Source organism: Pezoporus occidentalis, unplaced genomic scaffold (genome assembly GCF_034315485.1).
Source record: "Pezoporus occidentalis ecotype Australia unplaced genomic scaffold, CSIRO_AGI_Poc_V1 ctg39, whole genome shotgun sequence".
Lineage (NCBI taxonomy): Eukaryota > Metazoa > Chordata > Aves > Psittaciformes > Psittacidae > Pezoporus > Pezoporus occidentalis.
Window position 1 is genome coordinate 9168315 of NW_026915713.1, and position 15485 is coordinate 9183799.

Here is a 15485-nt window from a genome sequence, read left to right on the forward strand (position 1 = left end):
GATAACTTTTTAATGGAGCATTATCATGAAGGGCTAACTTACAACTTGAAGATGAAAGCTACTGGAAACCTGGCAAATTAGCTGTAATTAGCAGCCTATTTAACTGGGCTTTTTGTTTCTTTGGTTGCTGGAAAATAAAAGCCATTTGTGCTTTTCATTACTCCCCCTTTGCCAGACTAAAGAAGAGAACAAACAAGCAAGCAAGCAGGAAGGTGCCTTTCTTGGTGCAGTATTTCATCTCCATAGTGAATGATGATCTCCTTAGGCAGAATTACACCAGGAGCTTTCAAAAGTAAACAAAGGGACTTTGCTCAAACAGGCAAATTTGCAAGCTTGCTTATTTCTAAAAGCATCTAAACACACAAAGTTATATTACATTTTATATGTTTTTATTCATGTACAAAATGTCATAATTTATCAACGTTGTGCAGCAAAGTATAGATACACACATACATACATACATACACCACCACCACCCCCACCCCCCCAACACGTGCACACATACAAATACATCACAAACCCAACTTTCTTCCTCTCTGCCCTTCAGAAAGGCAACACTGTTGTGGCAGGTCAGCAGCTAGAAATAAGGTGCTATAATTAAGCAGTATTGGAATGTCTTCACTTTACAAATGTGATGTGCAAATTTATATACAACCACTTTTTCTTTTTTCCCCCATGAAACCCAAAACCCCATACCCCGAACCACTCTCAGAGATACAAACATGTATAAAGTGCTAATACTTAAGCATGTTTCCAATGACTTCACGACGCAGTTTGAAGTTTAGAACAGGCACTGTGATAGTTCACTGGGTAGATTGTCACTCGGTGTGGTATGACAGAGAGAAAAGTCAGACTCAGACATCGCTGGGGGACCGGGAGCGAAAGGACACTTTAGCCTGAAAGCAGCCGCAGAAGAGCACCCACATGGACCTCTGGATCTCTTGGTTTCTGTAGGCGTAAATGATGGGGTTGATCATGGAGTTGTAGGTAGCGGGTAGAAGCGTGGCATATGTGTACACAGAAGGGTAGTTGGGATCTCCCACTACACAGTAGATGGCAAAGGGCAGCCAGCTGGCTCCAAAAGTCCCGAGGATTATAGCCAGGGTAGAGACCCCTTTTTTGGTGGCAACATAGTGTGAAGCAGTCAGAAAGTGCTGTTGGAGAGCTATCTGGTGGGCATGCCTGCAAACGATCTTGCAGATCTCGATGTAGAGATGGAGCATGATGAGGAAAATGAGAAAGAAAGAGGCAGACAGCAGTGTCACGTTGCTTTTGGTCAAGGGTCTGACGATGCTGCAGGCGGCAGGGTCGTGGAGGCAGTTCCAGCCCAGGACGGGCAGCAGTCCCAGGCAGAGAGAGACCCCCCAGGCGCCCGCCAGCATGGTGTGGATGCAGAGCACCGTCCTCTCCGAGTAGTAGGTGAGGGCGTTGTAGAGGGAGAGGTAGCGGTCGACCGTGATGGCCAGCAAGCTACTCACAGAGGCTGCGAAGGAGGCGACAAGGAAGCCCACCGTCAGCAGGCTGACCGTCTCGGAGCGGATCACGTACTGGAAAACGAAGTTGAGGATGAGGCCAAGGCCGGCCAGGAGGTCTGCGGTGGCCAGGCTGCCCACCAGCACGAACATGGGGGTGCGCAGGGAGGGCGAGTAGCAGATGATGGCCACCACCAGGGCGTTCTCGCAGGCGATGGCGGTGCCGGAGACGCAGAGCATCACGTCCCAGGGGTTGACGGCGGAGGGCGCGGGGGGCCGCGACGACAGCTCCAGCGAGGCGTTGCTGCCGCCGCTTGCGCCGGTTGCCGGCAGCCGCGGGGCGGCCGCTCCGCTCTGGTTGAGCGCCGGGGCTAGCTCCATGGCCGCCCGGGGGGCCGCGGCTGAGCGCGGGCAGCGGCGTGGAGCGGGGCGCGGGGCGGCGGGGCGCGCATGCCGGGCGGCGGTGCCGGCCCGCCCTGTCTGTGGTGCTGAACAGGGAGAAGTTTCCCGCCGGCCCGGCCGCACCCCGAGCCCCGCCCCGGCCCCGCCCCGGCTTTGGCGGCAGCGCTGACGTCAACGGCGGGAAAGCGGGGCGGGCCTCGTGGGGCGGGGAGGGCGGGTGGTAGCGGGTTCGGTTGCTCCGTCAAGCCGGGCGGGAGGGCGGTCGCGGGCCGGTGCTCCGCTCTTTGCGCCGGGGCGCAGCACGGCCCCGCAGCCGGAGGGTTTGCTCGGGGGTGCGGGCGGAGAAGGAGCGAGTGAAGGCGCCTTGCGGCTGCCGGCCGGGAGCAGGCGGTGGTTTCCCCGCCCTGAGTGCCCCCACGGAGCCTTAGGGAAGAACAGGGCGAGTTTTGCGTTCCGACGGCGCTCGCTGGAATGGCCCTGAACCCTGCCGGGGGCTTTGTATACCGCGGAACGTAAGTGGTGCCAAACAGCGCTACAAACTGCTGTGGAAAAGCCTGCTTCACGCTGATTCCCTTTAAATAGCATATACTCTAGGGCTGACAATCTGTTTACCAACGAAAGAATCCACGCTATTGCCTGATGTCCCTCAAAATAATAACGTCAAACCAGAGAAGACCCAATTGCACGTTTGTAAAAAACAGTCCCTCTTTCCATGTCTCACCCTATGGTGTCTCACAATGAACCAGCAGCCAAGGTATTTCCTCTCTAAAGCATATGAACCAATGAAGCCAAGGAGAACTGTCTTGTGCTAGTCATAGAATCATAGAATGTTTTGGATTGGAAGGGACCTTAAAGATCATCTAGTTCCACCCCCCAGCCACATGCAGGGGATACCTTCCCCTAGACCAGGTTGCTCAAAGCCACATCCAACCTAGCCTTGAACAAATCCAGGGATGGGGCAGGCCACAGGTTCTATAGGCAACCTGTTCCACTGTCTCATCACACTCGTAGAGTAAATAACTTCTTCCTAATATCTAAACGTATATGTCCCATCAGGTTAAAGCCATTCACCCTTGTCCTGTCACTACATGCTTTTGTAAAAAGTCCCTCTCCAGCTTTCTTGCAGGCTCCCTTCAGGTACTGGAAGCTGCTTTAAGGTCTCCCTGGAGCCTGCTCTTCTCCAGGCTGAACAAGCCCAGCTCTCTCAGCCTGTCATCATAAGAGAGGTGCTTCAGCCCTCAGAGCACCTTGTGGCCCTCCTCTAGACTCACTCAAGCACGTCCATATCCTTCATGTGTTGGGGGCCTCAAAGCTTAATGCAATAACGTAGGTGGCGTCTTATGAGACCAGAGTAGAGGAGGAGAATTACCTCCCTCAACCTGTTGGTCATGCTTCTTCTGTCACTACCAAACCCAGTTCTACACAAACGTGGGTAGCAGGTAGTTTTCATCTGCAGCAACACGGCTTTCCTGGTGCTAAGGGGACAAGCCAAAAGTTGCCCTCCCACCCCAGTCTGGTAGAGTGTTTGTTCTGCAATGGATGATCAAAATATTGTAGCAATCAAATGACCTCTCGGTTATGGGAACAGGATGCAAACTGCTCAGGTACAATTTTTAGCAATACATTAAAAAATATTGTGTTTACTGTCTTGGACAGTCCACACGTAGAAGGCACACAGGCCACGACACAGGCAAAGGTGGGCACATTCAGTGGGAATTAGAGTTTCATCATTCATTACATCCATCCACCTCCTCCTGCAGGCTAAACACTATTATTAAGACAAGCTGCAGACACTTTGTATCTCTGTAAACTGCCAAAGCTGTTCCTTCCCAGGATTTCTGAAACACAAATCTCAGAGTAGTTTAATTTGGGTATGACCTGTGGGGGTCAGGTCTGGGGCATTTCTCTGGTCCCACCACCTGCTCAGAGCAGGGACAGCATCAACCGTTGCAAAGGTTTCCCTCAGGGTCGTGTTCAGTCAAGCTGATTATCTCTAAGGAAGGAGACTCTACAGCCTCTCTGGGCAACCTGCGCCTCTGCTTCACCCTCAACTATAAAGATTTATCTAGTTGGACTTCCCCTCACTGCAACTTTAGCCCACAGCCCCTCTTTCTGCATGGTATCCCACTGCTTGTATATTTCCCCATGTCTTCCCAGGCATTATAACAGCACTTGTAACAGCAAAACCAGTGGTAAGAAGGTTTAAGAGGGTTTTGTAAGCCTACATAGCTCAAGCAGTTGGCCACATACCCCCACTACAATTCAGAAAATGCAGTGTTATCTTATTCTCTTTGCCAAGTAAAGAATGGGTTGAGTGTGGTCAACATTAGCTTGGATTAAGATGGAGACCACAAGTATCCTAGTGCAGAAATGGACACTACTGAGCAAGGTGGAATAAGGTAAGGTAAAACCCAAGGTAAAGTAAAATCTTGGACTTGCCTAGGGGAAATCCTCCAATCTAGCCCTCAAACAGAGGTGGCTTGTTTCAACATTAATTAAAAGGTCTGTGACAGAATAAATTATTCCAAACATCTTCCAAACTGGATTAAAAATGGTGCCATTCAAACTTAGCAAGTCAGGTTTACAAACATGGGCCACCTGGGCTCCATGGTGAAAATACAATATCTGCAGTATTTTTGCGGCATCTCTAAAAGATAAATTGAAACATGCAATTTATTTTTTTCAGTAATGAACTGTGGTGTGGGAGGTCTCAATTGTGGGTGATTTGTCACATGTTTAACCAACTTACTACCTTTGGGAGACAAGTATATGGCAGGTCTTTTCTATGATAGCATGTACATCATGAGGCAGCGCATGCATTTTATCTTCTGGATATATGTCAGTTTAAACCTCTGTGTTCTTTAATACTTTTTTCTTAACTGAAAACATTGTGAACCCGTGCTATTGAGGCAGAAGTCATTTCATGTGTGGTGAAACCTCGTGAGAGCATTTGGATCTCAGAGTAAGATGTAGGAAGAGGTTTTGACCTATGAGCCTGTCCAGTCTCACAGCCCTTACCTCTTGTCCTGTATTTCACCCAGTAAGCAGATTGTTCAAGCATTGTAGTGTGTCTCTGAAAGGGAGATGCATGTGTCCATCTTTACTTTGCTCCCTGTTATCAGGTGTTTTCTGAGTCCTTCCATCGCATTAGTGCTAACATTTTTCTGGACTTTTACCCTTTCAAGAGGCGGATGCTCTTACAATCCATGTCCAGTTCTTACTGAGCTCACCGAGCAGTGCTGTGCATCTCCCTCACCTCCCTCACATTGCCGAGTATCAGCTGTCAGGGTTAATGACCAGCACCACACTTATTAAAATGGCTACACCTCCTTGGGAACTGTTTATATTTCCAGAGCTGTTGTTAAAGGCAGCTTCTTGCTTCAGTCGTTCCAACAAAAGGTGAGCCACCTGGATTGCTCTTAATTTCAAATGGTTTTAGGACAAAGAGGACTCAAAGAGTAGATAAAGCTGTCACCTAACAGCCATACTCATTTATCCCAGCACCATAAAGAGCAGTGGGAAGAGGTCTGGCAGGACCTGCCCTCTCATCAGGATATTTTCATCTTGACTTCCTAGCTGAGACTGGATCCGTAGATCTCTCAGGGGAATGTAAAAGTAAGAAGCTGTGTTTCAGCAGTGCATACCTAAGCACAGCCTATGATATACCTCAGTAATTATCTTAGCAGATTTCCAAAAATTAAGCAGCAACACAGTTAAAAAGTTGCTGAGATAAACGATGTAAAACCTCTCCCCTTGACTTCTCCATCTGCTCTGAGAGCTGAGCAATATCGCGGTGCAATTTTAATATGTGATTATTTAATTTCAGTTAAATATGGATTATTTTGATAGTTGGTATTCTTTAATGATTAATAAGTAGGCTGAGTAAATGTTAAGTATTATTAAATGTGCTTTACATAGCATGAGTTGGAACCAAAACATAAAAAGCACTTCAAAATTTATCTCTCCAATAACACGCTGAAAATATTGAAGAGTCATTTTTCTTCTGGCAGCATAAAGAAGCCTTAAAGTAAAGGCAGGAGGAGGGGAAGAGAGAAGGGATAACACAGATGGTGAGCTAACCAGTGCTGACATTTCAGAGATTTCTATGCAGCTGGTGTGAAAAGATGTTTTAAGCACTTAGCAATCCATTTAGGCACCTCTTCGAGTTCCTCATTTCCCCGACTTGGTGAATTCAGCCTTGTCACGGGTGTCACTCATCAGAGATACCCCCTGGCTGATCCTTCAGATGTAGGCACCTGCAAACATGCTGCATTGCAAAACTTACTGATGACATAAACCTCAGGAGGGTTCAGGCACCATTTAAGATTTCGGTAGTGTCCTACCCAGTCCCGTTTGTCTGCCACACATCGTGTTTCCCACGTGGTCTCTGACTGTGCTTCTCGAGGGAGCACTCGTGGTGCTGTAACTCCCCTTCGGTGCATTTCAGCTGCTCGGTTGCTCTGTCCCCCATTCAGATACAGCCCAAAAAACAGCCTGTATGTCTGTAAAATCTATTTTACTTGCAAAATAAGGCAATATGGGACCACATAAGCACAACTATCACACTTTTTCTAGCACATGCTTAGAATGAAAATCCTGGTTTACTTTGTCGCATTCACAAAGCTGCATTTCTTCAATAGATTTTATGGGTGCTTTGGAAAGCAGTACTGTGTTATGTGGTCTGTGAATCACTAGCTGAAAGTACAGGGACAAACTTCACATAAATAGGTGAAAATATGCTTTAACTAGGGTGACAAATACTTTTTATCAGGGATGAATTGGAACTGAACCTTAGGTTGAAGCCTGCAGAGTTTGAGCTGTCATGCGTTTCATTTTCAACGAGAAGAGAATGTAAACATGGGTATGTACAGAAAAATAGAGCAAACACGAGTGTGAGCTTTCACTTATGGCTCTTAAAGGACTTCTTTGCAACAGTTTAATGTGAGATTCTTCCTCCACCCTTTTTCCCTTTATGGGTAGAGCTCCCACCCAGCCTCCCCTCTTCCTGCCCTATCCCACAGTCTTGGCAGCTGCTGGTTCTGCCCGTGGCTGACAGTGGCTCGGTCTCAGGCTATGAAACCTCCTCCTCCTACCACTCCCACTTCGGACAGGATGAGATTTTGATGCAGCTTTGACCTCTTAAGTCAGGCAGGGACTCTCCCCTGGGAGACACCTTCTGAGTGCTCACCACCCAGAGACTGCTGCTTGGGTATTTTTTTTCAGGTGCTTGAGCTTTTTTATTAGGAGGGCAACTAAGCTGCTCTGAGGGCTGGAGCACTCGCCTATGAAGGCAGGCTGAAGGAGCTCGGCTTGTTTAACCTGGAGAAGAGAAGGCTCCAGGGAGATCTTAGAACAGCTTCCAGTAGCTAAAGAGGCTACAAGAAAGCTGGAGAGGAACTTTTTACAGTCATAGCAGTAGGGGAAATGGCTTTAAGCTGAAAGAGGGGAGATTGAGATTAGACATTGGGAAGAAGTTCTTCCCTGTGAGGGTGGCGAGGCGCTGGCACAGGTTGCCCATAGAAGCCGTGGCTGCCCCATCCGTGTCAGTGCTCAAGGCCAGGTTGGATGGGGCTTTGAGCAACCTGGTCTAATGGAAGGTGTCCCTGCATGTGGCAGGGGGTTGGAACTTGATGAGCTTTAAGATCCCTTCCAACCCAAACCTTTCTGTGGTTCTATGACTCTGTGACTATGAGATTACACATCTACTTAGCAATCTCCACATCTGTCAGCCCACTTCCATCAGCCACCTAGGCTGCTTTAGCTTCCGAAGGAATAATATTTGTTAGCAACACTTGGATGCTAAAAGAGCTGCACATGGGTTTGTATAGAGTTCGTTAGGAAAGGCACAGTCATTGCTTACCTTTATTAAAAATGATAGCCTCTGGTCCACTCTGTTTATTTCTAGAGATAAGTGATTAATATAGCGAAGGTAAATATATGTACTTTGCAACTTTTCCTTCCTTGACCTGCTTGTTCAGTTGATAGAAAGAAATCAGAAGCAGCAGAGGTCATTCGTCATTAGATGTGTCATCTAGTGCAGTGGAATAAGGTCTTTTATTGCTTTTATTCTTTTAAACTTTTTCAAAACCTTTTTGCTCAAGTTTTTAAATGGCTTCAAACTAGCCTTTAAATTGTTCAAGGGCTTTTCTGCACATCTAAGTGAGGAAGTCCTGAGTTTACCTAACCAATGTCCTTTGCTGCATTGTAAAAAGAAGCTGCAAGTTTATTTCATGAAAACATTTGTGTTGTTTCATATGACCCTGTAAGTTGCTGTTTAGTTAGTTCACAGGAGGGTGTAGGTATATTTTTTTCATTAAAGTTAATAGCAAGTTTGAGAACAATTTTTCCAGAAACTAAAACCCAAGCTAAAAATAAATTTCATTGTGGAAAAAGCACTGTGCCCATCTTCCTCTCAGAAATTGCTCTCAGAAATTGCAAGAGCAATTTCCCTGCCTGCAGCATAGAACTGGCTGCGTAGGCCAGTCCCTATAAGGGGCTTGGGGAACTACAATAAAGTACCTGCCAGCACAGAGTAGGAAAATACCTGTTTCTAAGCCAGGAATCCCAATGATGAGGATCCCTTGAGCAGGTAGAGCTCAGAATAGGATCCAAATGGAAAAGGGAATAAGCTCAGCCTTGACCTCTGTGGAGCTGGCCAGAGGGATGTGCTGAAGAAGTAGAGTTGCACATCTGACCAAGAAGGATCTGCACTAGAACTCTCTCCCCAGAACTGCTCCCATGTCTTTGCTTTGAGAGACCTGACCAGGGCTTATTCATCAGGGCTTTAAAACCAGCGAGAGAATGTTTGCCCAGACAGAGCCCTGTAGGTACTCACCTGGTGACTGAACAAGTCCCTGTGGAAATGGAGGGGTAGGTCTGGTTCCCTGTTCCTCATCTCCCACAGGAATGTATTAACTACATGTCCTACCAAAAATATGGAAAACCAACTATAAGGCATTAAGCAGTCACTGCCTGTAATACAGAAATGTTGTCTTTCAGACAGGACCAAAATCCCCCTCTTCAATCACCCTGTGAGGATGTAGTGAGGCTTTCTTCCCTGTGCTTGCTCTGGTACATCTCCACATAGCCTCACTACAAAACCAGCTATCCCTGATAGATGGTTTTCCAATTTGCCCTTACAATTGCTCTTAAAACTCCAGTGACAGAGTTTGTCTCATCTCCAGAGGCAGTCTCTTTTATGGCTCAACTAACCTCCCTAATTACAAGGTGGTAGCCAAGAAACACTAGGTGGGTTGGACTCACTAAACTGTAAGAAATCCTACACATCAGAGAAGATTGTGTACTAAAAAAAAAACAGAGGAAAAGATATCTTGCTTGTTAACAATGAGAAAGTGGGGGAAGAGCTACTGCGCAGAGAAAGGCTGTGCCTTCAGTAGTAGGGCACAGTACGGGGAGAAAGCAAGGCCCCTGCCCACCAGTGGGAATGTTGTCCTGGGCTGTTTGGCCTAGGAATTCAGCATCACAGCACAGCACAAATCCATATAACCTAGCAAATGTATTAGATGTTAAATTAAACATTACCCAGAGACAGTAAGGTTTTGGGTTTAATCCAATAGCATCTACTTATGCACCCTTATTATTATCATGTTTAGCGCTTTACATATTTTATTTGAGTCTTTCAGGTACAAAATGCAATTTCATATTTCTTTACATGCCAGCTTGGCAACACTTAGCAAGGACATTTCTTCTAAGAGAACAAATTAAAGCAACTTCAAAACAAGCCTGTTATTGCTCAGCAGCCTGGGTCTCTGCCAGCAAGAAACAAATGATGATTATTTAGCTGCAGCAGTGGCAGAGAATAGTAAATTCTCAGAAAACTTCTATTTTTTTAAATTTTTTTTTTCTTTTTCCTTATGGTGTCAGCTCTAACATAAAAGTAAACCAAGGGTAAAGGTGCATGGGTAAAGCTATAAGCATGGCAGGATGCTTACAGGGGAGAGCATAGTGGCCAGGATGATTACATCTCCAAGGCAGTTGGAAAGGCTGGGAAAAATTCAAGGGGAAAGCAATGTGCAGGTGCTGGAAGCAAGCAAAGCCCATCATCCTCTTGTGGGCATCCATCCTGCTCCTCTCCTCCTCATCCTACAGGTGAGCACATGCTTGGCTTGGCAGCACCAAATCAAGGGGGAGGACCCAGTGGTGTGTTATCCATAGGCCTGGACCCCTCCAAACAAATGCCCATATTGATGTAGATCACAAATGAGTAGTTTTCCAGGCAGAAGGATGCTTGCTTAATCTCTAATCCCTGCAGAAGGGCCTGTTTCCTGAGGTGACTGCTAGAACGACCTTTTAATATATGCTATCAGGTTTGCACTATTCTTTCCAAAAAGGCATATGAGGTGAGAGAATGCATTTGAAACACAATGCTAGAGAGATTTAAATCCAAAATTACGGGTTGAGTCAGTAGCCAGAAGTTAATCAGAAAACAAGGGAGCTTGAAGAGCTGAAGGTAGCAAAGTGCTCTGGGGAGGGAAGGAGCAAAACAGAGTTTTGGTGCTTTACTGTTGATATATGTGCTAATTGGTGGCATCCACTTTTTATCTAATCAAGGAAGTGTGTATATGTGCCATAAAAAATAAAAATCAATTGCTCCCTGCTATGACCACAAACACTGAAACACGGTGTGCCGTGGCTGAGCTGAGTCTTTGCTTCCTCCTCTTGGGAATCCCAGAGTAAGGGGAGCAGGCATCCTCCCTAAGAGACTGCTCCCCTCCCCTCAGTATTTCAACCAGAAGAAAATGCAGCAAACATCACTTGCCACCAATAATAATGTCTAAAAGTAGCAATAAGGCCTTTTTTTAAATCCAGAAAGTGCTATATTTGGCTAGAGATAATTTGATGGTAAATTACACTCTGACAAAGAAGAGTTAATCACTGACCTCAAAATTAGCTGTTGCCTAGGTACCCCGGCCAGACTCTGTTGACATTTACATTGTGCAAACAGAATGCAGTACAAAACACTCAGATGTATATTTAGGGTTCTAAAATGGCTGGTTTTCCAAAGTATAATGCAACTGATGGGAATGTGAGTTTAGTGATGGAAATGTTGATGCCACCCGGACATCATTCAGATCATTCTGTGGGTGCTCTTGCAGGAACAGTTCCAGAAGCGTTGTAAAAAGCCCCCAAAACCATGACAATATGTTTTGTTGGGGAGAAGCCCTCCTGGCTAAACGAAGATGCACGGGTAAATCTAGCAGCAACTATTACATGTTGCAAACCTAACTAATGTGGTTAACACAGCTTCTCAGAAGACAGATCACCTTACACAACTTTTTGTTTCCCTCTGTGGTGGGATTAGGCTCCCCCTTTGATGGGATAAACACCTCTCTGTAGAAAAGTACACTTGATTTCTCCAAAGCATGTGGCTTGTCACTGTGTGACATTGCAATGTTAGAGATCTTTGAGACATGGTGTTGAGAAGGCACACAGTGCAGGGGTCAAAACCTACACCAAGTACCGGATCGCACCAAGTAGTGCACAGTGGTGGTAGGGGGGAATCAAAGGCTCTTGCCTTCACTGATGTCTGAATTATTACTTTTTAATAAACCACCCAGTATCAGCAAAACAGGAAATGATAAAGAAAAAGCAAACCCCACCACTGGTAAAGTTCAGAGCCAGCACAAAAATCGGCAGAGCAGGTGGAGAAGGGGCGAGACAAGCTATCACTCTTGGAAGAGCGGGATCCTCTGGTTAAAGGGCTACAACCTGAGCAGATGTATTTCAGTTACAATTAAAGGCAAGGCTCTCCATCTGGAAATAATTCCAAGGAAGTCTTCCTGAAGAATGCAGCCCAATCTAGCAAAGCTGCAAGTCAAAGGAAGAGGTGGCAGTTGACATGGATAACCACTCTTGCATGTAAGTTTTGGATCAGAAATTGCTTTCTTCAAATGGTAATTAGCCATAATTTTAGAAGTATGTGTTAAGCCAGGCTCTGAGGAGTGTGGAGCCATGGGTAGGATTAAATTGGATGAGTGTGCATCGGGGTGGAGGGTCCTTACAACTCTTGAGTTTCTTCACACCTTTCTGCAGGGCTCTGTGTTTTTGCATTAGGGCAATGGTCTCCAGACCTCTTGCAGCAAGGCTTCAGCTGCTTGCCTTCAAAGGATATAGCAGGCTTTTTCCTCCAAATCTTAAGGAATTGTTTCTGGCTTCATTTTTGTTGCTGGCTTCATTTTTTTTATTATTATTATAATCATAATCAAGGTGCTTTCTCACCTTCCTGTCAAGTATCTAAGATGTTGGCCAGCTGTGTCCTCTGAGTTGACAATAGCAAAGGTTTTCCTTTTTTCCCTTTTCATCCCCAAAGGTGGTCCTGACCAGCAGCTCGAGGCTGACATGGCCTCATAGCTGACTGTAAAGGAGGATGTGGCTCATTCATCTTGCTTCATCAATCCCCTGCTGTTACAAGGGACTGAGGGATGTGTGGAGGTCACCGCCACTTACCTCTGCTGAGCAGAGGGTGCAGCGCACAGCGGGGCTCAGACTGCTGGTCCCTCCTAGTCAAAGCACTACGGAAATGAAAAACCAGCAAAGCCAAATGGAACAAGACTGAGCCAGAGCCAAAATGTGTCACACCTGATTGGCCTGAGGCTGACCTAGGGGTTAACTGCATTTTGTGAAGTTTAGAAGCAGGCAACTGGCTCTTTGCAGATCATCTGATTGCCTGGAAGTAGCAATATACCAGGTGCTTCCAGCTCTGCCTCCTGTGTGCCCTCATCGTTTTGAACACTATGATACGGTCTCTGACTCCTCACACCCTGCCTGCAAGTCCACCACAGCATAAGTCAAAGAGAAACCTGGCAGAACTACTCTTCTGTGCGCAATATTTTTCCATTCATATTCCATTCAAACTGCTGCTTACCCTTCAAAGTATGCTCTTGTGGGGCTAGCGAGGCAAGGCGCTGTGTCAGAGCCTTTACAATAAGATTGTAAATAGATTGTAAAGAAAGTAGCAAGCCCAATGTGATGAAGCATGTTTTTGAAAAGGAGTTGATGAAGAACCCCTAAAGACCGAAGCATCTCAAGCACCCTGACTAATGCCTTCTCAACGTGGTGTAGAGGGGGAAGGCAGAGCAGGGAAAACCTGTCACAGGAAAGCTGTCCCTGCAGATACCCCACAGCCAACAGAGTGGCTGCTGGTGTCCCTGTCTCCAGCTCAGGCTGGAGGAGGTGTCCCTGCCTGGGGCAGGTGGCTGCTTGTTGGACGTGGGCCACACCATGCTCAGATTTGGACTAGAAGTCAAAAGAAGGGAAAACAGATCCTTCACCTCGAAGGGCTTTGTAGTCCTGCTGTGACCATGGAAAGGAAGAAAATGTCCCTGAGGTGACCGGTCCATTTCAGCAAGAGGGCTGTAACCTGTACATTGCAGGGAGAGAATTGAATGGCCCTGCTGATGAAGTTATGGGTAAATACTGCTCTCTGTGCTGCAACTAGGGAATGAGGAAGCTGAGGTTGTACTGTGAGACCTCCCAGCCCCTCAGCAAGGCTGGTGGTGGTGGTGGTGGTGGTCAGGACAGAGGGTTCCTCACCACCAGACCTTTTGGACCATGATGCCTCTAAAACAGTGCCCATCAGTGGGGGATGGTTGTGTGCACATTTGCCATCCAACATGGGAACTCTTATTTGAGACCAACAATAGTCCAGGAGCAAACCCCACCTGGCTTGGAGGATCATGACTTTGAGACCCTTAGCTGTCCTGCAAGGCTCTGCTGTTTGGGTGGGTTTTGGGATTTGGGTTTTTTCCTCCGCAAATTGATGAATCACTGCGAGGCTTTGAAGGGGCAGATGCCCTGCACTGCCGGCTCCTGTGGCGCTGCCACATCTCCTTGGAAAACAGCCCCAAGTGCAGGCTGGCATGGCAGGTGGGCATGCTAATGTTAGGTATGAAGAGTGGTTCCTTTAAAGTGGAGAAAAGATCAGTAATTCCTGGTTTGCAGCTCTGGGATTCAGGCACTCCTATTTTTCCCCAGTCTGCTTTGAAAAAGAAAATGTGTTAGAAAATAAGCTCAAAGATCTGCTCCAATGTCAGCCTTATAACCTACCTCTGCTGCACACGCTGGATGCAATTGTGTGTGTTCCCATAGCAACAGGAGGAATTAATTTAATGATATTATTAGGACTTATTTATATGCATGCACACACCTGCACACTGTGCATGCACACATAGAAAAAGAAAATGAGCAAGTCCTACCCTTCAAGAAGATCCCTATGAGAAGTCACTCCTGTACATGAGGTTGACTATGACTGCAAGACCCTGATTTTCACAGTACAGGCACAAACCCAAAAGCTGACCGACCATCCAAAACAAAGTCAGCAGCACAGCCCTATGGCAATGGGGTCCAACCCTGTTTCAGCGATGTAGCTGGGAGCAGGGGCCCCATCGGATGGAGGCTGGAGAACCCCCTCTTGCTGCCCACCCACGGTGCCACCTCTCACCATGCAGGTGGTGCCAGCAGCAGGCAAAATCCTGCTCTACGTGTGCTGCCTGAAGAGGAGCAGATTAGCAATAGCATTTCTGTCCTGTCTGAGTTCCCTCTGTGCTGTGGGAGGATGCTGCACACTGCGCTGCTGTGTTTTGTCTGCTTCATCCCAGTGCTGGTGGCTTTTCGACAACCTTTGTGTCATCAAACTTGAGTCAGAGATTTCCATAAGCCCCGAAGCACTTCTATGTTTATTGCCCTTCTGCTATTCCCAGTTACACATTAGCCAGTAAACTTCAGGTAGAGCTTAGCCTTTCTTTGCTTTGCATGTTAAAACACTGGCACTGTACATTGAAATATCTCACAGAAAGAGCTATTCATTGACAGTAAGGACAACACCATTTATTCTCAGATATCATTCCCTGAGCAAATTGTTGAGTAGCTTTGGTATTTAAACTAAATTGCTCAGAAAACCTTGTTGTGAATTCCTCGTGGGAGTCAAAAGATATAAAAACCCACATACTTTGAAGAACTCTCAAAAAATGATGCTCCCCTATCTATCTGACATTTAAAGAGCTAACATGGCTTTGCTTGTGTTTATTATCTAAGAGCATATAAATGTTTATTTTAAATGTCTGTAAAGTCAGAGTTCTTTTCTAGTTAAAGACATTCTGTAGATCACCAGGATCAGACAACTTGCTAAATTAGTTTGCACTCTCAAGGTGGAAAGATGAATCTTCATTGATTTATCTGGAAATGCCCCAGTACAATTTTAGAGATGAACCACTCCTGAGTTTCCACACAGCCCCCTGCCATGCCCAGATGCTGCCCTGCTACAGGTAGGGGAATACTTCAGGTCTGACTTGAAAAAGACATGAAGCTCATTTTCAGTGGAGCATCCCTTGGTGTGTTTGTAGTGACCTCCTTGAAGCTGGTTTTGAGCTCACATGCAGCGTCCAAACCAAGAACAAGGGCTTTTTTCTGTGTGTGGCACTGATATACTTCTAATGGTGTTTTCTCTATTGGTTATCAGCTGTCCCCAATAATACAGTTAAAACACAATGTTTTTTACTCTACCGAGTAAGTGATCTATTTGATCTAATCACTCATGGGGCACACACCTTTACTGGGTATCTGAATGTTACCAGAGTTGCTGGTCCAACAATG

General features: G+C 46.4%; 1 protein-coding gene across 1 annotated transcript; it reads right to left on the minus strand.

Annotated features, from left to right (window-relative positions):
* Positions 1-375: 375 nt before the first annotated feature.
* GPR6 (G protein-coupled receptor 6) lies at positions 376-1853 on the minus strand. The gene has a single exon (XM_062632543.1). It carries the CDS (start codon positions 1851-1853, stop codon positions 855-857), a length of 999 nt encoding a protein of 332 aa, XP_062488527.1. The 3' UTR covers positions 376-854.
* Positions 1854-15485: the final 13632 nt, after the last annotated feature.

Coding starts and splice junctions, on each gene's coding strand:
- GPR6 (XM_062632543.1), bottom strand. CDS start 1,853: ATGGAGCTAGCCCCGGCGCTCAACCAGAGCGGAGCGGCCGCCCCGCGG.